The 23802-nt window shown below is 48.9% G+C and overlaps 1 protein-coding gene across 3 annotated transcripts in view; it reads right to left on the bottom strand.

The window, feature by feature from the left end:
- Window positions 1-349: 349 nt before the first annotated feature.
- Window positions 350-23802, bottom strand: part of PHF12 (PHD finger protein 12) — a 30443-nt gene continuing 6990 nt past the window's right edge. Inside the window, exons 2-15 of one of the 3 annotated variants that reach the window (XM_078611685.1) lie at window positions 22247-22461; window positions 19313-19385; window positions 17275-18199; window positions 16732-16852; window positions 16170-16302; window positions 15667-15852; window positions 14840-14983; window positions 12988-13260; window positions 12513-12657; window positions 9067-9309; window positions 7938-8039; window positions 7458-7540; window positions 6103-6319; window positions 350-5150 (exon numbers count right to left, since the gene is read on the bottom strand). In XM_078611685.1, the coding sequence (XP_078467811.1) occupies window positions 4663-5150; window positions 6103-6319; window positions 7458-7540; window positions 7938-8039; window positions 9067-9309; window positions 12513-12657; window positions 12988-13260; window positions 14840-14983; window positions 15667-15852; window positions 16170-16302; window positions 16732-16852; window positions 17275-18199; window positions 19313-19385; window positions 22247-22461 (3348 nt within the window). In that variant the 3' untranslated portion in view covers window positions 350-4662. Of the gene's footprint in view, window positions 5151-6102; window positions 6320-7457; window positions 7541-7937; window positions 8040-9066; window positions 9310-12512; window positions 13261-14839; window positions 14984-15666; window positions 15853-16169; window positions 16303-16731; window positions 16853-17274; window positions 18200-19312; window positions 19386-22246; window positions 22462-23802 lie in introns of all 3 variants that reach the window. The other 2 variants (XM_078611684.1, XM_078611683.1) reach the window with 2 other exon arrangements.

A 23802-nucleotide genomic window follows, 5' to 3' on the forward strand; every position in this document is an offset into this window, starting at 1 on the left:
TTCTGAACGGAAAAAGCCAGCCACAGATGGTGGTGATCAGGGCTTAATTTCAGCCGGTGATGTCGAGGGCTCAGATCCAGATATTAGGGGGAGGGGGGGGGTCTCCGGGGGGGGGGGGGGTTTGGGGGCCATGAGAAATTAAGCCCTGATGCTGATGATCATAATAACAACGAATGTGGTCATAATACTACAATCCACACGCCACATATGATTGTACGTGTACAAAACACGTCCTGTATGTACACATGTACATATGTACAACACATACGCCAGTAGTGCACACGGCAAGGCGCACGCACACACACGCGAGCGACACTGGGACAACCACTGCACGACGCGACGCTTCTGCTGGGAGTCTTTCCACGACCATCGTTTTAAAAAACCCTTAATAATAGCAATAGCTTTAACAACAAAAAAACCACACAAACAACAAGAGCACATAATACGTATAAAATGGTGCAACCACGACAACGTAGTAATTATCATCACTATTATTTAAAAAATAATAATATAACATTAAACAAAGTAAGAGAAGACAATCTCATATGCCAGACCCTTTGGGTCCATTAATTCACCACGTGGCCACAATACAGAAATGAAATGACACACGAAAGTGTAAAGGAGCTGCGAGGTCTTTGGCCCGAAAAATAGGGCGTCTCAAACTCCAACCCACGACGACCCGAACGCTCCCGTTTACTTTCCATATTCACGGAAACGAATTTTGCACCGCCAACGGCGAATAATTGTAAACACGGAAAGCCGGACTGTGGTTGGGACCAGACCGGCGAGGGCTGGAGTTTGGGAGGCCCTCCACTCACAGCTCCCCCCATCGTCCCTTTTGCATTGTCTCTTGAGCTGCGGCTGCTGTGCGTGCGTTCTGCTACTGGGGGTGAGGAGGCTTCAGTCTCAAGTACGCGGTGACTACAGGTGGCTTAGTAACGTAAAACAATGTCACAGGTTAACACTGTCATCTGGCAGCGCGAGCTGACGGGCGATGTTCATATCCGCATCTGGTTGCATATAAAAACACTAAACGGAGTTTGAGTGATGTGTTAGCAGAGAGAACATTGTTCAGGTGGGAAAACAGGAAATCGGGAGTATAGCGGAAATTTAGCAATTTCCCTGCACCAATTAAAAGCTGGAAAAAGCGTGTGCGACCAAAAGTATCAACTGGGGTGATTAAGTGTTTATTCCCCACTGTCAAATGTCCTCCAAAAAGTGCCTGCATGTGAAAATAATCTCCGAGTCGGCATTCCTTCCCCACTGGTGGCCCAGAATCAGTTGTGCAAACTCTATGAGGTGGAGGGGGTGGATCAATGGCTCTACAACACAATCGATGCCGACTTCCCATAAAATGTTACTCATTTTACAGACATCGGAGGAATTAGGGGGCTGATTGAACGCCATAACCGAGGATTGATGTTGGGCGAGCTCAGAGAATGTCACCTTTGCGGGTGGTAAAAGTGGGTGGAGTGGGGGGGTATTCGCAAAGTGTCCACGAAATACCGGGCTAGTAAGTATCGGTTTTCTTAAACGAATCCCGATTGTTTCCACGGCGACAAAAAATGTAGCCTATTTTACAAGCCTGTGTTATTTATATTGCTTTTCACGTTATACAAAAACATAAAAAGGAAATATTAAAGCGAGGTCAAAACACCACTTAAACCACCGCAAATCGCAAGTCAAAACTGCAGGAGTTACCGCACGGCGCGTTATTTGAACCGGGATCACACCGGCGCGCGAGGTTTCTGCGCCGCACGGAGATGTGGATAACAAAGACATAATTGCTTTGTATGCTCTTCATTTTTGTTTAACAATTGCAATATTCATTCCCACCCCCCCAACCCCCTCCTCAAAACTCCATTACGCGCGCAACGGCAGGATGCAAGCGCCAACGTTATTTCGAGGACACGCGTGCAGGTAAATAATCGGTCGTACGCAACCAGAAACGCGACGCTTTAACAAAAACCTCACCGAAACGATATGGAAAGAGATTGTGAGCGTTTAAAAAAAGTGAGATCCATGAAAAGGAGCCAGACCGTGCACATCTCTTTCGTGATCTTGTAAACCGATCCTGGCCACGCGGTTGGCAGATCGTGTGTGCGAGACACCCAACTATTGGGGTGGGCCACTGGGGTACCAGCAGAAGGCAGTACAGTAAGTGGGTTGACCTATTCGAATAGCTGCGATTGAGCACCTCGTTATCCCCACTCTGGTGTCTTCCCAAGCGCAGACAGAGAAAACTAAACTATATTTATCTTACCAGGTAAGGCCCACCGAGCCATATAGCTCTTTTTTTGGGAAGAGACATGACCACAAATGACAGCTCAACGAAGTGGGTCATCATGTGAAAATGTATAGCAGCCAAATATTCTAAATGCATGTTTCTAAATGTGGAGGGAAAACCCAGAGGACCCGGAGAAAAATCCACGCGACCACGAGGAGACCTGCAAACTCCAAATATACAGGCGTCAGGGTCAGATAGAATCTACGACCTCCCGTGGCACAACATCCGACAAAACATGCATCTCTAGAAAAATCTTGACCGTCAGTTGAGGCATCCTTGCTATTATTAAAATATGCACATTGCAATAAATGAGCAGCTTTGGGCCTGGTGTAAAGATTAAAATGGGGCCCCTTGTCCAATTATTCCCCTCTTCATAGCCCGGGTGCCTGGACCTCGGTGCAATTGTATCGCCTGCACACTCGACAGCTACACCACTGACGGTGTTACCGTGATGTGAGATATTGAATTAACCACGTCAGTCGCCAAGGCCAATTCAGAACTCTTGCTTGGGATGTTTGCCGTAGTTGTTTTCAAATGACTGGTAATAGTTGCATTTTAGACCGTAAAATAAATACGTTCCACTCCTATGTCAACCCACTATTGGATAAAGGCCTACCCACGATCACTAGGTCATGATTATTTGGCCTTACTTCCCCAAGCTGGCCAGTGTGGATTGGTGGGGGGGGGGGGGGGGCTTGGACCGGTTCAGATATTACTCGCCACTGATGTTAGCCCTAAACGCACTGCACCACCCCAGTTTTATTTGTGACAAGAATCCTAAAGTGCGACAAAAACTCAAGCGCTCAGTAGATTATTGTAAACCTACTTGCTGTACTATCTCATGCAAACACCACCTCATTGCTCATTTAGAAGGGTATCTCGTCTCTGGAGCCGGTTCACTATTCCAATCACTGCATGATCCACCAATCCCACCTCCGATTCTCAATGAACGAACCGTGCACGGGTCGTCGTTTGAATTCTTAGAAGTTTGTCAATGTTATGTCCACCATCTCTCGTCTGATACGAAACTCGTCTCATCGGATGCATACACCTCATCTAATCCAATACATTACCCTCATCTCATCTCGAGAAACCGGATCCAATTCAATACAGAATAATCTCGTACATAAACCTCATGTCATCCAATACACAACTCTCACCTCCAACATACTACAGTACATCCACATCTGTCACATATACACCCTGACCAACTAATCGCACACACCCAGTGCAGTATTTTGTGCCCGTCATTTTGTAAAGATTTCTACAAATCCGGCCTATCCATCTACACCTCAGTCCCCAGCAAGACGGTCATGTGAAGTTGGACTGGACACGTGTCATGCAATAAAAACTCTCATTGCATCTGATACAGAACACTGTCTGATAAAAGAAAAAGCTGTCTTGAAACATCCCTCATCTCATTCGGTTGACCCTCATAGCATCCAACCCGTATCTCATCTCAAATACAACCCTCATCTCATCCGACACGGAGCACTCGTTCTCATCTGAAGGATCCCTCGGCTTTTGCGAGATGATACCGAGCGCGCACGCACACACACACACACACACGAGCACGCCAGCAGCCCCAGTGACAATGCTAGCACCCAGACGGCAGCTTCATCAAGTATTAAAATAAAATAAAAATAAATGTCTTTAATACATTATAAAAACGAAACTCAGGACGCGTAAATAATAGCGCGGGTGCGTGCTTTGTTATTGTTGTCATAAAGAAACAGCTTCCTGCGACGGGAGGCTGAGAGTGGGGCGGGGGAAAGAGGTCAAGGGTAAAGAGAGAGGTCAAGGATGAAGAGGGAGGTCAAAGGTGAGGGTCAGACGGCAGTGAAAGTTTTTGTACTCAACTTCCCCCTCCCCGGAAGGCAAAAGTACAGTTGGTATATAAAAAAATGTTTCATCACAAAACTCAAATACAATCATCAATGCACAGCACAGGAAAGACAAAAATACATTAGCTGGTATCTTCTGCCTACTCGGCGCTAATAACATACAGGCTCGTCGACGATACTAGAAATGTAAAAAGTCGTATTATCATTATTACAATATTACTGAAGACAATAATAACGGTACAAAGGCGTACAAACAACTTTACTAACGTATGTGCCTATATATACGTGTGTGCGTGTGCGCGTGCGCGTGCTACTCGTACGCAGCCAGGTGGTTCTGACGTCCGCAGCGCCGTCCCCTCTTTCTATAAATCCTCGGCACAGGACGTGCGAAAGTGCCCTCCTCCTCTCCTGCGCGCCTGCACAGTGGCCCAGCGCGTCGCTCGGTCGATCACACAAACGGCATCATGATTCAATACAAAACGCCACCAAAACAAAATAAAAAATGTAATGGGGGGGGGGGAACTTGCGCGCTCAGGGAACAGAGAAGGACCTCGACACGGACGGCTGCTTGTCCAAGCCGCCGCCAAGCGTCCTGTGCTGCGCACCCGCACTTCCACACTGCGCTGCGCCGGCGGTCGCTGTCGTCACGGCGGCCGTGCCGTCAGTCGACCGCGCATCAAGCCGCGCGGTCGACTCGGAGGCGACAAGAGGAGCGAACTCGGCCACGCTGAACACGAAGCGCAGGCAGCCCAGCTGCACGTCACTGCCGTGCCTCAGCAGCGCTGTCCCCTCCCAGCCGGCGAGTGCCGGACGGCCGGCGCTCGATGGGCCGCGTTGGCCGGCGCTCGATGGGCAGCGTTGGACGACGCCGTCGCCACCGCCACAGGGGTGAGGATGCGCGAGCCGGGGAGAGCAGCCACAAGGATTGGCGGCAGAAGGACGCAAGTCGTCGGCGCTCATGACGCCCAGGTCAGCGGCCTCACTCGTGCGGATCTCGGATGTTGGCTTCTTGTTGTTGCCTGCCGTGGAGAAGTTGCGTGATCGGAAAATGAAGCGATGGGGTGATATGGCGATGGAATGACGGGGTGATGGGATGACGAATTTGAGTGATGGGGACGGGCATAGGATGTGGTGTTGGGAGTAATTGGATGATTTGAAATTATGTGATGGGGTGAAGGAAGAGGAATGGCAGATTGATGGGATGTGGCATTGGAGTTATTGGGTAATGGGTGATGGAATGATGGCATGCATTGATGAGATGTGAGATAAAAACGTACATTATTTTCATCGTCATCCTTCATATTTTTTCCAACTCTGCGTCCACTGTTAAAGTTCACGTATGTGCGTGTGCGCACGACAAGTATGTATGCGGTACGTGCATGCATACGTGTCATATGTGCATGTGTCCATACGCATGTGTATGCGAGTGCGTATGTGTCGACTACTTGCTAACAGTACTTGCCCTGACAGCCTATTGGAGGCTATATGGGGAATCTTATCTTTGTATGTATATCTGGGGAACGGTAGTGCAGCCATTTGAACACTGCGCCAGGAATCCAGCAAACAGAGTTCGATTCCCGCTCACAACCAACAATGGTGACGATTATATGAACCTGTCCTGGGCGTCCGCGAGGTCGGCTCAGCCTCAAATGAGTACCTGATACGCTATGTAACTATCACCACTTGGGAGACAAAAAGCGGCCGGGGGTAGTGTTGGCCACCCATCCCCTCGTGTGCCACGTTGGCCTTCATCGGTGCTCGGTAACAGCACTTGACCTAAGAATCTGTCAAGGCTATAAAGAGGATCTTAAGTCTTTGTGCATGCTGTTTAAACACGTGTGTGTATAAAACACGTGTAAGTGCACGCGTGTTTGAAACCGCACTTTTATAATCGTTCTTTAGTTCATGCATTCGCACATCCGATTAGCACGGTTTGTTACATACGGTGCGAAAGAAGTTCAACATACATACATGCGAGTGTGCACGTGCGAATGCATTTGTGCACGGGTGTGCGCGCATGCACGCGGTCTGTGTGACACGCACGGATGATGCTGCGAACTCGCGCCACGAGCGGGCTGGGGGGCAGCGTGGGGGGCCCGCGCGGCTCCATCAGCGAGCAGCCGTAGAGCGCCCCGTCCACACGCGTGCCGTGCTCGCTGTAGTTGAGCAGCTCATACTGGCTCGTGCTCTGCACAACGCGGAAGGCGCACAGCAAATGGGGCATCACAACTGACGGGAGGAACGGACGTCAGTGTCGAGCTGGCTCCACAACCCTAGGCTAAACTAGTGTTCCCTCGTTATTTGCGAGGGATATACATTCCGGAGATGCTCGTGAAAAGCACATTGTTTGCGGATAATGACATTGGCCTACAAATATATCGTACGTGCAAAGTCTGCAGATGCTTCAAGCTTCCAAAAGTTATCTCTCTCTCTCATCCCTTTCTCTCTCGTCTCTTTCACACTCTCTAGATGCAGTCATCTAGAGCTCCAGATGCGATTCACAGAGCCAAAATCGTGGATCACACAAACTGCACCGTGCGTGCTCGTTCGAGTCGGAAATAACTTTCAACTATTATGTTGAACGATGGAGCTTTTACAGATCAGATCAAGTCCTTGATCTCTAGATCAGTGGTTCTCAACTGGGGGTACGCGGAACCCTGGGGTACGTGGCAATGCCCCAGGGTGTACATGAGGTGATTTATAAATGTGTGAAATTATATTATACATTAGTCATTGATGAATAAGCATGTATGAATCTTATTCTTAGGTTTTTTCGGTAAAGTCACGTAGGTAAAAAATTAAAATTAATAAAGTAAAATAAAAAAATTGTACCTACGTGACTTTACCGAAAAAACCTAAGAATATGAATCCTTGCAGTCACGAAAGCTTCAAATCTAGAATGTATGAATCTGTCAATATTAAATAACGATAACATTTAAATTCATATGGTACCCTTCAACGCTATTAAATACTTTCTAAACTCATTGATCGTAAACAATGTGGTTTTCACGAGTAACCAGCGAGCGCAAACAAATTCCATCGTGCGTGCAGAGCGTCCATTGAATTTTGTTTTATTTCGCTTGCAGTTACTCGCTAGTTAGGATATCTCACGAAATGGACAATTGGTTACGATATTTATGTTCATTATTCATACATTATTTCTCAGAACCATGTTGGGTCAGGCAAGGGGGGGGGGTTATAACTCGGTTGAAACAAGGGATGGTGTACAGTAGCCAAAACATGTTGAGAACCACTGCTCTGGACGTTATCTGACGCGGCGCGTAACAGATTGAAAAGTCACAAAAAGTTACGATGGAGAAACCGACCTCATCGAAAAAGATGCAGGCGTGCTTTCCGGAAACGTAATTGCAGTGGCCAAACTTGGTCAGGCAGAGATCCATGTCGGCACCTTTGAAAAGAAGAAAATAATAAATAAACGATTACACCACGAGGCGCTTCGCAGGAACATTGAGTGGTATATCTTTTTATTTGAAAAAAAATGAATGTGATTGTTTAGTTCCATGTCAGATAAGTGGGCTCAATTTGCCTTGAATGTGTAGCGTGTGTGTGGCCTGTACATACAGGATGTCTTTCAGCTGTACCTCCATTTATCATGGATGGCTACGTAAGGTGCGAAAGAAGTTCAACATACGTGTGCTATGAACATGAGGTTTTTTTTTACTAAAGTTGCAGAGCACAGGACCGAAGGCTCAAAAAGATAAGCAGACAGCAACATGTGTATCTGTGTGTGCTCGCGTGTATTTGAACATGTGTGCTCGATTGTATTTGTGGGTGTGCGCGCGTGCCTGTGCCGATGTACAGGGCCCTGTAGCGCATTCGAACCGGCTCCCCTCGCCCGTCCACGGAGCTCAGCACTGCGCGTGCTCGCACCTCCGTCAACGCCGGTCCTGTGCACGGGGACAACAAGACCACGATGTCCCAAACGCCAACACCACGTGGTTCCAAAAGCCAACACCGCAGTGTCTCAAATGCCAACACCCCGGTGCCTCAAAAACTAAAACTAACCTCGTGCGCTAACCAAGCGTTCAGCTCAAAGTCAGATACATTAGTAACAGTTAACTGACAAAACACCTCCTTCACACCTGTCACTCCACGTTAAAAGATGTTTTTTTTTCCACGTGCGATCAGCCGCATGGCCTTCTGGGAGTGGACAATTTGAACTGCATTGGCTCAACAAAAGTAAAACACTGGACTGGTTTCGACATTCAGTGTTAAATCAGCAGTGAGGCTTACTTGAACCAACACTTATAGGCAAAGACTCTGTTAAATATGGAACCTAGTTATTCGCAAAATTATAAAATACATAACACAAAATATAATGCGAGTAACGAATAAGTAATTTACTCTTGATCGACGTTATCGTATCTGCTATGAGGTTGTGGACCAATTTTCTTTCTGCTCCATTCATTTCAACTGCTGGTGGCTTCACGACGGAAAAGGAACCATTTCTTGTTTTCCCTATTTCTACCCAGTTTTAACACTTACAAAAAGTTTATTTTCTTAAACTTTCGATACACAAGTGGTTACCAATCCTCAAACACAATATCAATGGACATCATCATATACTAAAACACCACACCACACTTATAACAAAATGTTAGATTGTATTACTTTTTGATGTTGTGAATGCTTGTGTTTGTATTGTCTTAAAGGACAACGTTCTCGAACGTACTTAATTAAACCACTTATAAGTAGGTCAATAGAGACTGTCCTGTTAAGACGCTGCCCTGCAGCAGGAATGTGTAATTGCCACCTACGCGCTGAAGGCTGCCAAAGAGGAGGAGGAGGCCTGCCCAATGTTCATTTTAGCGCGGAGACCCTTCCGCCCTTGACATCATGGTAGACATCACCGTGAACGTAGATCCCCCATTATCGCAAAGCAGATTCCCGGCCACGTCTCTGGCATCCTCCCACCTGCAGCTTCTGCTTCCGGGGCGGCAATCCTCGCGGTTGGCGCGGGAAGTGCCGGGGTCTTGAATAGGAGGCTTGGCGCGGGCTTGAGATCGTCCGACGCCCGGGGGATGGCGGGGACAGTGGCGGTAGCAACGGCGGCGGTGGTCATGACAGGCGGCGTGGGGCGACCGCTCAGAATCTGCTGTATCCTCTGCCAGGCAAGCACCCTCACCAGCCGCTCATCCAGGTCCGGCAAGTGGGGTCCTGGGCGAGGCAAAAGGCTCGGTTGCTATCGGCAGGTGGCGCGGTTCAATATGGCTACGTTAAAACACAACAAATACGTTACCCATGAACAGCGGATGTTAAAGAGCCCGTGACGTTCTTCTAAAAAAAGAACAGGCTACATGTGCTGGAGTCACGTTCCAAATTACTCACAAATTACATAATTGGGTAAAACCAAATAGTGACATCACCTCCTACCGGCAGACTGTACTCGTCCGTCTTCTTTCGTAGGCTGGTCAAGCCAGATAACCACGTCAGGGGTAGTGGAGTGTATCGCTGTGAGGTCTCCTTATTTGTGGATCGGGCATTTATCATTATATGTTGTACTAGCGGGAAGTACCCGGTGTTGCCCAGGGGAAAAATATATTTCAAAACTTATCTTAAAAACACAACATATACACACACAAGTACTAAGCTAATGTGAAAGCCCGGCGTTCCGTTTGTCCATTTGTCTGTCAACAAAATTATAAGGAGGGTTGCAGAAGTCCAAAAAGTTATAGGAAGTGGCGGGTAAATCGTTTATCTAAAAGGTTTCCAAAAATGTCAACCTCCAGCCTCCTGAAAAAATATTTGTATCCCCGCATTAGGCATATATACCTACACACCCTACATACAATAGAGTGAGGAGTATCTGCTGACTCTATAGTATTTCGATTTATAGTTTTCGTGACTGCAGGGATTCATCTTCTTGGTTCTTTCGGTAAAGTCACGTAGAAGGGAAATAATAAAATAATACAAATTTCACATAATTAAATAAAATTGTATCAAAATAAAACATTATAAAATTCAATACATTTTTGTATGTTGTATTGTATTTATTTTATTATTTCCCTTTTACATGACTTTACCGAAAGAACCAAGAACATGACTCTATAGTAGTATCTGACTCTCCAGTAGTATCCACTGACTATAGCAGTATCTGCAGACTCTATAGCAGTATCTGACTCTATAGTCATTACTACCGACTCTGCAGCAGTATATACTGACTGTAGTGGAATCTACTGACTACAGTAGTATCTTATGACCCTACGGTAGTATCTATAGTAGTAACTACTGACTCTATAGAAGTACTGTATCCGCTGACTATAGTAGTAACTACTAACGTTACAGTAGTATCTACTAACTCTACAGTAGTATCTACTGACTCAATAGTAGTATCTACCGATTGTAGAAGTAGCTACCGACTGTAGCAGTATTTACTGACCATAGTGGTATCTACTGACTGCAGTAGTAACTACTGACTCTACAGTAGTAAATACTGACTCTACAGTAGTATCTAATGATTATAGTTGTATCTACTGAGTCTGAAGTCGTATTTACTCACTGTAGTAGTATCTACTGGCTCTATAGTAGTATCTACTGGCTCTATAGTAGTATCTACTGACTGTACAGTAGTAACTACTGACTGTAGCAGTATTTACTGACCCTAGTGGTATCTAATGACTGCAGTAGCATCTACCGACTCTATAGTAGTAACTACTGACGATAGTAGTATCCACTGACTCTAGTAGTAACTACTATAGTCAAAACAGACAAAATACACGATGACAGAGACCAACACAACTACCACCACCGCGTGGTGGTAATGGTGGTGTCAGACTGTTGTTAGTTCGTAGCGAGCAGCAGCACCTAGAAAGTATGAACACACACAGACGGACACCACACACACAGACAACAACAACCGCCATTCGCCATTAAGTGGCGGTGACGTCACCACGACGCTAGTGCCAGGCTATGTGCACCTTGAGGCCACGTGAAGTGTCGAACGCCCGCTGGCAGGAGGTCACCGGGCAGACCCAGATGCCACAGGTCGACTGACTGAGACGACTGGCTGATGCACCACCTGTGCAGCCTACTGTGCCAACTTGCTGTGCTTTAGCCACCCGGCGCTCCGCTCGTTGTTGTAAGCGTTGCTCCTCCGCCCTCCGTTGTTGTTGGAGAGTGACTGCCTCCAACTGCCCAGTAGCGTCCTTCACGAGCCTCCTCCACAGAGGCCGATCTTGACACCGCTGGTACCAGTCATTGGCAAGTCCACTCAGCTCCACATCCTCCTGTACCACATCACTCCATCTCTTCTCTAGCCCGTGCCGCGCCCGTTTAGCCCCCTCAATCCGGCTGAACAAAAGCTGTTTAGGCATGCGGTGGCTGGGCATGCGGGCTACATGGCCCAGCCAACGCAGCCTTGCCTGCCGGAGGAGCTCACTGATGGGACTTTGTCCAGATCTTTCAAGGATTTGTGAGCTCCTCACTCAATCCAGCCTGGTTAAACCCAGGATGGATCGTAGGCAGACAAGTCTAAATGTTTCTAACCGGCGAAGATGTTCCATTAGGGGGGTCCACGTTTCGCAAGCGTAGAGAAGCGAGGGAATGACAGTGGCCGAGAAGACCTGAAGCTTCGTGCGGAGCGACAGACCATGTAGCTTCCACACAGCGTTACGCAACCGATGAAAAGATAATGCCGCTCGACTGATTCGGAGTGAGACCTCTGCTGTTAAACCGCAGCCGGTCATGAGCACACTGCCCAGGTATAGGAAACTCTCCACTCTCTCCACAACTGCCCTACAGACACACACACACCACACAGACACTGCACACAGACGTGGTGAGGCCGAGTCCCGTGCAGAGCCCCCGGCCTCGCCTAGGTTGCCCAGCCGGCCGAGGTGGCACCTTGGCAGGCTGCATTGCTAGGGGCAACCACGGCTCTGCTTTGTCGCGCATGCGTAGATGAGTGCTTTGGCACGCGCTCAGCGGAGTAATATAATAACAAAAGGGAATACATTGTTAATTTAACTACTTTAAAGTTGACAGACGCGAAATTCGAATAGCGCTGGCTCACCACGGGGCTTATCGCGTGGTACCTGGGTACTTTTTTTAAACGAAAACCCCACGGTTCGTGAGTTAAATCCGTCGCAAGTTTCATCCACATAGACAGACAAAAAATGACATATAGGTAAGATGGTCTGTTCTGGATGACCACAGGTCCCTCAATGCAGAGTTTTAAGTTTCCATTCGTGCAACATAGCAAATTTACAATATTCTTGCACCATAAGAATGGCACAAATACCAAATTAACGGATTTATACGAGGTTTTAGTTATGGCTTGGTTTAGAGAGTGTTAAGATTTGTGGTTTAGTTGTAGGAGATAGCAGGGGTTGGGGTTCACGTTAGAGTCAGCGTTGGCGTACCTGTCTTGCCGTCCATAAGTGCCAACAGCGACGCGTTGAGGTGGCAAAGGGCGGCCGCTGTCGCCGTCAGCGCTGTCGTGGCTGCATCGCCACTCCCCGTCGGGTCCCCAAGTGGCCCAGTCCCTCCTGGGGCTCCCGGTTCCACCTTGGGTCCGTCGGGTAGGAGAGTGCGCCGGTCACCCTTCTCCCCCACCAGCACTACTGTCGTCGCGCTACCGTACCGTGCTTGCGGCGCATGCGCTGCATGCGCAAGGTGATTCACGACACCGCAGCCACCCTCCTCCCCTAGGCCACATGCCTTCGTTTGGCCGGCCAGGACTCCATGCTGTGCCAAATCCGACGACTCACAACACGAGTCCATCGCATCCATTTCGGCCACGTCACAACCAGCGCCGCCGCCACCGCTATCCTTGCTGCCCAGCGAAGGGCCATTGGACCTCGAGGGACTGTGGCCCTGCTCTGCCTCTCCCTTCACCTTCATGTCGCTAGAAAGACGTGGAGGGAGTTTCACGTCCGTGACCGAAGGCGGCAATGATGACGATGACGTTGATGACGACAACGTTGCCGGCGCCACTCTGCTCCGAAGGGGGGCGGCCACGTGGAGGCGAGGGAGGGCCGGGTCAGAGGTCGCGAGCTTCGACAACCCCTCACTCGGGCCGCACGCCGAACGCGGTACGGCTGAGGGCGCTTGCTTCACGGCGAGGTGCCGCGCTATGCTTGACTGCAGCGCCAGCACGTTCCGCAGCCACTGCACGCGGTCGGCACAAGCGCACACAATGAGAACATCCACATTGACTTTTTGGATTGAGAGTCAAGTGGTTTCCCAGGTGAGTGGAGGTGCCCTTCCCAGGTGGATAGAGGTGAATCTGTATTCGCGATGTGCAGTAAAAAGTCAAGCCTACGTCAGCAGAAAGCAGAGATTCCTTTACCCAGTGGTCAGGGGTGTGATTCACTTGGTCGAGCTGCCATTTATGCCTGTGGTGAAAGGTAGGTCTTCAAATATTTGCCACCCCTTCAACAAGGCCAAGATTCAATTAATGGATTAATCTTTGTCTTCCTTATACTACTCTTATATTGTGTGTCTTGTATGTAACGTAATGTCTCATTTGTATTGTCCGTCTCGTTTATTTAGCGTCTCGTAAGATCGAATTTCACTTGTATTGTTTATCTTGTTTGTACTGTCCACCATGTATGTTATGTCCATCTTGGGTGCAATGTCTATTTTTTTGTATTGTTAGGCTCGTTTCTTTCATCTCACTCACATTGTTTGTCTGATTTGTATCATCCAATCTAGTCTCATTTGTATTTCTTGTAAAAAAAAAATTCATGAATCATGACCACTTCATTTTGCATTGTTGATAACTGAATCTTACACATGTTATTTGGTACATTAACTACAGGCAAAATAATTTAATTTAAATCAATGAAACAAGTCTTATAAGTGAATAAAAAATCGTAGTACGACTGATCGGCAGAAATTGCCCATCCAAAAAAGTAAATCGCACACAAGAGTATTAAATGTAAGACAGCCACTTCCATGGGTGACTTCATACATCAGAGGACACGTGACTTTACCTAAAGACCCACAGAAAAAGAATAATTGAGAACCCTCGTAATCCCGGGTTCAATCACAACCACTTGAGAAGCCTAATACACACAGAAACCCAGCGTACAGCCTCTATCAACTAGTGCGGCAAGGGTTGTGAGCAAGCACCTATCAAGGCTGCAATGGCACACGAGGGGATGATGGCCAGGCTTCACAGCACAGTACATGAAGACGTGAAATGCATCGCGCGCCCATTCAGATGCGCTTCTGCGGCTGTCTGGAAAGCCACTGGAGCGATGCACTTTTAAATCATATAGAATGAAATACCATTTCTTTAGAACTCCTTTTTGTGTTAAGTTTATTGTCCTTCCCCCGCACCTCCGATGAGCATGGTTAGCTATGTATGGTGCGAAAGAAGTTCAACATACATACAAGCACTACAAAGACCTCTTATAGCCTTGACAAGACTGTTGGGGCAAGTCCTGTTAGTGAGCACGGGACACGATAGGGGTGGGTAGTCAACACCACATCGCACTGACCTAGAAGAGGCCCAGGACCGGCTCAGATAATCGTCACTAGTGGGCGGGAATCGAATCCGGGTCGCCGGGTCTGTATCGCAGCAGCTCTTACCGCTACACTGCCACTCCCCACAACAACCACTACACCGCCCTCTGTCACACACACAGAAGTATGCACAATTCTGGTGCCTGTCGGTAGCATTGCTTGGCACACACGAAGGCAATTGTGCTCAATTGACCATTACAACCGAGAGAGAACTCACCTCCTCCTGCTCGCGGTCAGCAGCGAGGCGAGGCCCGGCACTGGGCGGCTCCGGCTCCGTGCACACGAGCTGGCACTGCCGCACGCCCGCGGGCGGCCCCAGCGGAGGGCGGTGCTCGTAATGAGCCTTGATGGCAGCCGGAACCTTGGGTCGGGGGTCAAGGGTCAGGTGTCATGTCAGGCCAGAGGGCAGCAGCGGGAGATGATAGGAGGTGGCTTGGTGCCGGGTTGTCGGCGCCGCAAAGTTTTTTTTATGGTACCATTACAGAAAAACTGCATGTCTGGATAAGCCACGCAGTGTCTGTGAAATACCATTTGCGCCAGCCAAGCTGACCTGGCAATATTCAGGTAAGGCTACGCTTTGGGTGTAATTTATAATCGCAACCACCTGACCGGACAAAATAGGAACACACTTGAACAACCACATGTACATGTAGAGCCCTTTTGTCCATCCACTGCTGGATGAGATGCTTTCCCCACGACCAGCACTGATCATTGCGGATGGTGAAGGTGGGGAGCACAGGTGTGCCACCGGAGAAATAAAGTACACCAAAGGATTTTTCTATACTACCCTCTGCTGCCATCAACGTAACCCTGCAGCAGACTATAACACGCATTGTATGCATGGTGGTTGCTCATCCAGGCATCACCAAGGCTCAACCTCGTTGAATTTCCAAAATATGTCGAGGTTGGACACGTTCGGATTATCTCGTCGAAGACTGGCGAACACAAACAGCGACGATGCCATAATTTCAAACCAAAAAGCAACGAAATATGTAGTAGTGGCCAGGTCAATATGGCGAGCATGGCCAATGTCGTCACACCAACCTTGAGGGCCTTGCGGGCGAGCGTGGAGGCGGTCGTGGCGGTGGTGGAAGCGGGGGAGCGGTTGGGTGGGCGCTTGCGGTGCACGCGGCGCAGGAAGCCCAGGGAGACCGTGTGCTGCTGCACGGGGCCCTGAAACCGCGAGAAGAGCTGGCAGCGCCCACTCAGGGGCAACGCCACCCCGCTCAGCTACAGCGAGCGAGGGCAGTGGAAAGGGAGAAAGAGCAAGAGGTGGTCAGTCGTGAGTGCACACCAGCGCAAGTGTGTACAAGGGTGCATGACTGTTAGCATACATGAGAGCATGTGTGCAGGGGAGTGTGTATAAATGTGCGGGAGTGCACATACGAATGTTTGTGTGCGCATGCGTGCAAGCGTGTGTGTACGAATTAGTCTGTATAAGTGTGAGCGCTTAACAGCGTGTACGCTCGTGTCTGCGCGAGAGCAAGTGTTCTTGTGTGACCATGTGTGAATATACGTTTGTGCGTGTGTGTACGCGTGTGGTGTACCGGCCGGCTCTCGGGGTGGTTGGGACACATCCACCGTCCCGTGGGCATCGAGGTGAGTGGCGGGTCGAGGCAGTCTTGGTGGAAGAGCAGCGCGCAGTAGTCGCACTGCACCAGCGGAGCCACCCGGCAGCTCCTGCCAACAGCAAATGGCATCAGCGGGGACAGAAGCCAAAGCGAGAGAAACGAACGGAGGTTTAAGAACGTCAACACTGTCACCGTCCCTGTCACGAGTCGTCAATCTGGTTTGTATTTTCTTATTAATCTGTCTGGCGTTAGGCGAATGTTGCGTCTCATTTGCAACGTCCGCATCGTTTACGAAGTCCATTTATCTTTTACCGTGCGTCTCGCCTAGATTATCAGTCCCATGCATAATGTCTCGCACAGATCAGTCCTCTTTGAACTTTGTTCCGTGCAATTTGCACGAACACGAATAATCATTTGCGACATGTGAGATTTGATACGCCGCCCGCGAGCGTAACAATCGATCCGACTCTCTAGACTCGGCGGATCCTTGCGACGCCCACGGGTCGACGGCGTGCTCAAGGCGAGGCACCACGCTCACCTGCTGCACAGGTAGCAGAGTCGCGCCGGCAGAGGCACCAGACCGTGGGTGTCCAGCTCGTGTGGCGACCGCCGTGCGTGCTTCCCGCCCGCTTCCTCCTTCCGACGCTTCTTACTCGTCCCTTTCACACACACACACAGAGCCTTAAAGACCAAGCACCAAGTTGTGTTCGCGAGCACGAGGAGGTTGATGCTGGTTGTGGTAAAGGTAGTTATGGCGATAATGAGTGGAGGTTGCAATTATGGTGACCATGATAGTGATGGCAGTTGTGCTAGTGAATGTGGTGGTGCTCATGGTGGCTGTGACGAAGGCGATAGTGATTGTATGTTGAACTTCTTTGGCACCTTACGTAGCCAACCGTGCTAATCGGAGGTGTGGGGGGGGGAGGACAACAAACTAAACACAAAAAGCAGTTCTAAATAAATAAATTAGTTTTCAATCTAGATTTAAAAGTTGTGATGACAGTAGTGAGGACGATGGTTCTGGTGGTAAGATCATGGCACCAGGGCCCATCGCAACCGCACACCCTCAGTGTTCACTTACCAGGCAAGGGCGTGCTGCAAGTGAGCTCGTATGGCAACTGGAACTGCGTCGGGTTCCTCTCCGTGGCGGCCACCACCAGCATCTCAAACGGGTTCCTCTGCCTCGTCACCGTCATTACCACCGCCGGCGTCGTCACGGCCGTTGTCACAGCCGACGCGGCGGCAGCGGCGGAGAGGGGTGGCGCCGCGGTCGCGGCCATCCCCCTGCTCGACGTGACGCCGCTCATCCTGGTTCCATCCTCATCCTGCTGTCCCATCAGCATCGTCGTCGTCCCACCGTTTCCGTCGTCTCCGCTACCCTCGTCTCCCGCGATCGAGTCCCCGTCGTCCACCTCCACCGTCGTGGGCGTGCTGCTGCCCGACTTGGACGTCGCTGGGGTCAGGGGTCGGGCTGCAGCTGAAGTCGCCGGGGCCACAGAAACCGTCGGGGCAGCCACAGCTCCAGTTGCCCCATCCCGCGCCTCCGAAGGCCCCGCGATGGGCGGCGACGACGCTCCTGTCGCCGAGATAGCGGCAAAGTCATCGCCGTCCTGCGAGTTTGCTCTGAGACCCGGCTTGGCCGTGCAGTTAGAGCCCTCCCGCTTGCTGTCGACGCAGACAGCCACCCTGTGGCCGCCAGCTTCGGTGACAGAGGAGGAAGGCCCGCCAGGCTTATGCTGCTCGCAGAGCGGCCGCGACACGGCGGCGAAGGCGGCGGAGATGGCGACGGCAGTGGTGGTGGGAGCGGCATAGGTTTCCCACTTGGGCATGGAGGTGGTGGTGGCTACCGCCGTCGCGCGCGCCGAGTGGAGAGCCTGCAGCTTAACGTTCTCGAGCTCGGCGTCGACGGGTGTGAGCAGCACGGAGGGGCGCTTGCTGCAGTGCTTTTCCAGGAGGCCGTTGATGAGCCAGCTCTTGCCGCCCGGTTTGAACTTGCCCTCCTTCTTCTGCAGGCAGGGGTGATGGCAACGGGGTGTGAAACAGATGCTGCTTCAGAATAAATTAATTATTACGTATGTTTGCCAAGGAAAGCCTCACCAAGTCTCAAGGCATATTTTCAGGAGGGTCCTGCCAGGTTTTAACAGTCGGGTGTGATGTTGATGTGTAAAGCCAGGTAATTTTTCAGCATTGGGATATTTAACATTTATTTAGTTACAATAATAAAGCTTAATCATTTTTCACATTGATATTGAACCAATGGTTAACAATCAAACAAAGACGGTCACTGCTTTGCGCGCTTTCAGATGCGCTTATGTGACCGTCTGAAACGCTCTTCCTTCTGATATTAGGAAGCTACTGGAGCTATATACAGTCCCCTAGTTACGATGTTCCGACTTACGATATTTCGATCTTACGATGGCGATACGACAAAATTGTAAAATATTTTAAATTTCGCACGGCAGGCAAACGCAGCAGCGTACAAGGTACGATACTATACGTTGGGACGCTGCCGGGATGTACACATCTCCCGCCTTGCGTGATGCCTCACTCTCACCAACGGTCGACGGAGTTAAGTTGCCTCGGTGCTCAATGCATGTTAAAAGTTTTTATAGCAGACAGGATTGTTTCCTGAAAAAACTTTCTATTAAATTGCAGTTCATATAGGTAGGCTAAGAATTTACCTTGTTTTTTTTAACTTTACATTTTACTGTGTAATACAGTATTGTAATTAATAAATACATACAGTATACAGTACGGTACTGTAAATTTCTCTGTTTCGATAAATTATCACCATTCTTTAAGACTCCTGGGTAGGCTAGGCCATCTTCGACTTACGATATTTTTGACTTACGATGGGGTCGTCGTAACGCGTCTCCATCGTAAGTAGAGGACTATCTGTACTTTAAAATCTAAATTGCAATCTCATTTCTTTAGAACTGTTTTGTGTTTAGTTTGTTGTCATCCTCACGCACCTCTGATTAGCATGGTTGGCTACATACGGTGGGAAGAAGTTCAATATACATACATGATGCTAACAGAACGATCGGGGTGAAATTGGAGAAAAACACCAAGCATTTTATTTTTAAGCAGTAAAGATGGACATGTTGATGGTGTCTTACCGTTCTCCTCATGGTGCAGCGGTGGCACATCCACTCTCCAGACGGCAGCATTTCGGCACTGAGCGGTGGGTCACTAAGAGGACCCAGAAGAGGGAGCGAGGAGGGTGGGGGCTAGGTTAGTAACCACACCGCGTGCTTCTACACTCGCCCGCACCAGAGTCCTGTATCGGTCGGGGACTGCAGTCACCCACACCCGGATCAGTTTATGGTCGGAATAAAGACGTTTTTACGGCTTGCGATTCGGATAATGTGCATCTTATATCACCCATGGGTGACCGACGATAAACTACTATAAGTTGATTTTCATTTCAAATGTGCCATACACGACACTGCGAGAATAAGACAGAATCTAAACAAAGATGGAAAATGTTGAAAAAAAAAGAGGTGCGGGTTTGGATCGGGATGCGGGTGAAATGAAAGCGGATCAGATCGGGTCAGGGGAAAGATGGCAGTGTTGAAGTGGGTTATGGTTTCGGGTCGAGCTGTAGGTCCAGGTCAGCATTCAATAATTAGACCCAAGCAGGACTCTCGTGCAAACTTCTTACCGCAGCTCATCTATGGAGCAGCTGGTTACCCAAGTGCAAGCAGTGCTTCATTTGTCACCAAAAACTTTCTGGGTAACTGAATTCCAGGCAGTGTCAGGCAACTATGAGCTACAGCCATAATGAGAGGGAAACTAGATGTGGTGCGCCAGGTGAGGAAATGTGTTCTGGGTCGCTGACCTGAAGGGACTCAAATTAAATTCAATCTTGTGCACAGGCAAAGCACAAGATGCACAATGAAATTTCATAGAATTTCACGGGGTTTGATCTCTGGGTCAAGCTGTGCATCCGGTAAAAACTCACAGATGGTTGCCAATTTCAATCAGCAAATAATTCGGGATTATCAAAACATTTCTTTCAAGCTAGAGTAGCCACGTGCAACAGCTAAGCATAAGGGACGTAACATCCTGTGACATGACTTCCTGTTAAAACTCTCAGGGTCCCAGGAACAGGACAAAGAGAATGCGACATCAGAGTGCGTATCCATTGCCAAACGGTTCGCCGAGAATACAAGACTTTATTCTGTTGTCGTTAAAGATGGAGCAATTGTTTTGGCAACAATCATCTCTTGTAGATATCACTTAGTGTTGACCAGGCTTAAAAGGAAACAGCAGAGCGTTTTACCACAATGACGTGCCCTTCATACGTCGCAAAATTAGGATGCGCTCCAGTTTCCTAACTAGCAGTGCCCTTTCCTCAAAACCTTGAGTTATAATCAAATAAACACAACCTAATTCTGTGTTGGAAGACGCATAGGTCAACACGTCCACTGGCAAAGACCCATAACTAGAAAAAAGTACCAAATGTTCAGGTAAACGTAATTAATGAGGGATTGTTATCGTTCAGTCTGCAAGGCTGCCACAGGAATTGATCTCAACAATGCCTTAATTCGTTCCTTCGTGCAACCAGAACCTTGCTCCAATGATTTTAGGCGAAATTGTAAATGCAAGGAAGATGCACGACAAAAGAAAACATAAGGTGTCCTTCACAGCCGTTAACGACATGTACAAATCAGTATTTGTGTAGACGTCATGCCAAAAATATGGACATATAAAGAAAGCTTAATAAGCCAATAAATATACCGGTACTTAAGACTTTTATACGAAGGAAATTAAAATGTAAAAGAGCAGTACCACTTTGAGGAAGGCCAACAGTGTCTGCATTATGGAGAGACTGCCTCCTGCCATAACAATGAGGAATTTACACCAACGGTTCATGTCCACTAATGGAGATTTGCACTGCTAAATGCGGGTTTGAGCTGCAGACTGTATGACACGACTATTTCCTGCACTGGATTTCCGTGTGTTTATTTTATCTCATTGTTACCCTCGTGGTGAACCGGTGCCACAGTAGTGGGGTGCGTGGGGGTGGTGGAGGAGGGGGGGGGGTCAGTGGTGAGTGCTGAGCGAGTGGCGAATGTCTGACGTGAGTTCGGGCGAGCGGTACGTGAGCTTCTCATCACACCGGCCATAGACGTACGGCTGCCCCAAATTTGTATTTTAAAAAGGCCACGGTCCTTTAAATCACACCTCATTCTCTGGAATAGAAGATGCTCTGGAAAGTAAGATGCACCCCCTAACCAACGAGTATTTTTCTTTTAATGGGCGTTTTAAAAGTCGGCAGATTACCATATCACAGAGCCATATTGCTGCTTAAAAACGGGGAGGTGCATCTTCTGGAAGATGATTCTGGTAATTAGTTCAAAACATGTCTTCCAGAGAGAAACTGCATTGCTATGGAAAACCATCTTCCGTAAAAAAATATTCTGAAGTACATTAAAGCACATCTTCCGTATGACAATGTATGCTTTTGATTAAAAGACACTCCCAAATGTACAGGGGGAAAAATGCACCGTATAATCTGAAGAATTTGGTAATTGTCATCGTCAGACTTTGAGGTCAGACTGCAAAACTTGCCAAGCCGTCGAACGGATGCTCTGCGGGGTTTGAGACTCGTGCTAAAAAGAAAGAAACAAACGAATAGGTCCTGCGTGAAGTGGGAGAAGAGCGTGGACTCATTCCATCTATCAAGAAGAACATCTGGATTGGGCAGGAAATAGAGGGAACAGCTCGCTCCGATTAGCAAGGTTGGTTACGTACAGTGCGAAAGAAGTTCAACAAACAGATAGGGTAGGTGGTAGAGAAGTGGAATGAGCTGAATAACGTGATCGAGGGAAGATTCTTTAGCAAAAGACCAAGAGGATGGGAAAATAACGGTGATGCTAGAAAATGTGTTCAGCACAGGAAGCACGTAGGGACAGAGGAAGAGAGCAGCGGCACAGCAGCATTGTGTGTCGCCTCGGACCCATTTACAGACAGAACACCGAGTGAACTAACGTGCCCGGGGAGGGGGGGGGGGGCGAGTGAAGTACGCAGCAGAGGTGCGCGCTCACCAGCACTGCAGGTGGAACGATGCGGGGCAGTGGTCGCAGCACAGGAGGTCTCCGCCCTCGCGGCAGCTGTCGCAGGTGTCATGGTTGTTGGCACGGCCGGTGCGTCGCGCCGCCTCGCGCTCGTGCCTGCGTGAGGCGGCGAGCGAGGCGGCGCTCACGCCGCCCCCGCCGTGCTCTTCGTCGCTCTTAGGAGGTGCCACCAGCGCTTGGATTTGCTGCTCGGATGCGGGAGAGAAGCGGTGGTTAGGCAGAAGACACAGATGGGGCGGTGAAGACAAGTGCAAGTGTAACAAAGACAAAGATCGCCTGTATAGCCTCCAACAGACTTTCGGGGCAAGTGCTGTTAAGCGAGCACCTATAAAGGCCGGAACGGTACACGAGGGATTGAGTGGGCAGCACCACGCCCGGCCACCTTTGTCTCTCCAGTGGCAATGTTTACATACCGCACTTGGTACTCATTTGAGGCCGAGTCAACCTAAAGGAGGCCCATGACCAGTTCAGATAATTGTCACTGGAGTTAACCCATGAGCGGGAATCAAACTCGAGTCGCCGGGTTCACAGTGCAGCGCACACTAACCATTGTACTACCGCTCCCCGCACCACACACACAATCGAGCTGGGATGATTAGGTCTTTAAATTTACATAAATCGGGAATCGAAAACAATATTGACTATGGAGTGGAGAGCAAGAGGAGACAACGGAAGCAAAGGAAAACAGCGGAAGAGATGGCAGCGAGATGAAATTAAAGAATTTGGAGGCCACTGCTGAACAATTGAACCTTATGGCGGTACCCCGGGGTACCATAGTACCCCGGCTCTCGCATGTCCGTGATGCAGTCAGTTTTAGTCTGTTGATGGTCGGCGATGTGGCAATCGACTCATCTCGACGAGCTGTACACGATGCACTATGGTACATACGAGCGTTCAGGGTTACGGGGCAATTGTCCTCGCTGCGTTTCGACATCGCGGAGTAGCACTGATTTCGGATTGATTGATAACCCCAGTCGTGGAGTTAAGTACACCCCTGGAAAAAGTGTCCCAGAAATAAAATATTTAATTGGCTCGGCCATTTTGTATTATTTGGTACCCCGGGATACCACCATAAGGATAAATTAGCCAGTCCAGCTCTTACGCACAACATTGGTGATCGTGGTGGCCAGGTGGCTCAAGAGGTCAAATCGCTGAGCTGACACCGGTGAAGCTTGGTGAAATTAACTACCATTACTCGCAGTGTGGTGTGGCCCTAATCTAGCAATGGATTAACTACAAGCTGTGTGTACATGTGTATGATCCTGCATGTCAAAAGTGGATTTTTTCATAAATCAATCTTTTAAAGGGAGGTGGATGGCAATGGGTTCAATTTGATAATGCATTTATAAATTCGGGAATGCCTCCCCAAGTCTCAAGACTTTTTTTTCAGGGGGAACCTATTGGGATGTTTGGCTAATTTCATTCGTGTTTTGCATGCGCATCATGGTATAAATCTGGTGACCAGTGCACATTTCTGGGCCACGGCTGTGGCGAATGATATCTGAACCTATCCAAGGTGCCCCTTC

This window comes from Lampetra planeri, chromosome 37 (genome assembly GCF_965212315.1).
Source record: "Lampetra planeri chromosome 37, kcLamPlan1.2.h2, whole genome shotgun sequence".
In the NCBI taxonomy this organism is placed as follows: domain Eukaryota; kingdom Metazoa; phylum Chordata; class Hyperoartia; order Petromyzontiformes; family Petromyzontidae; genus Lampetra; species Lampetra planeri.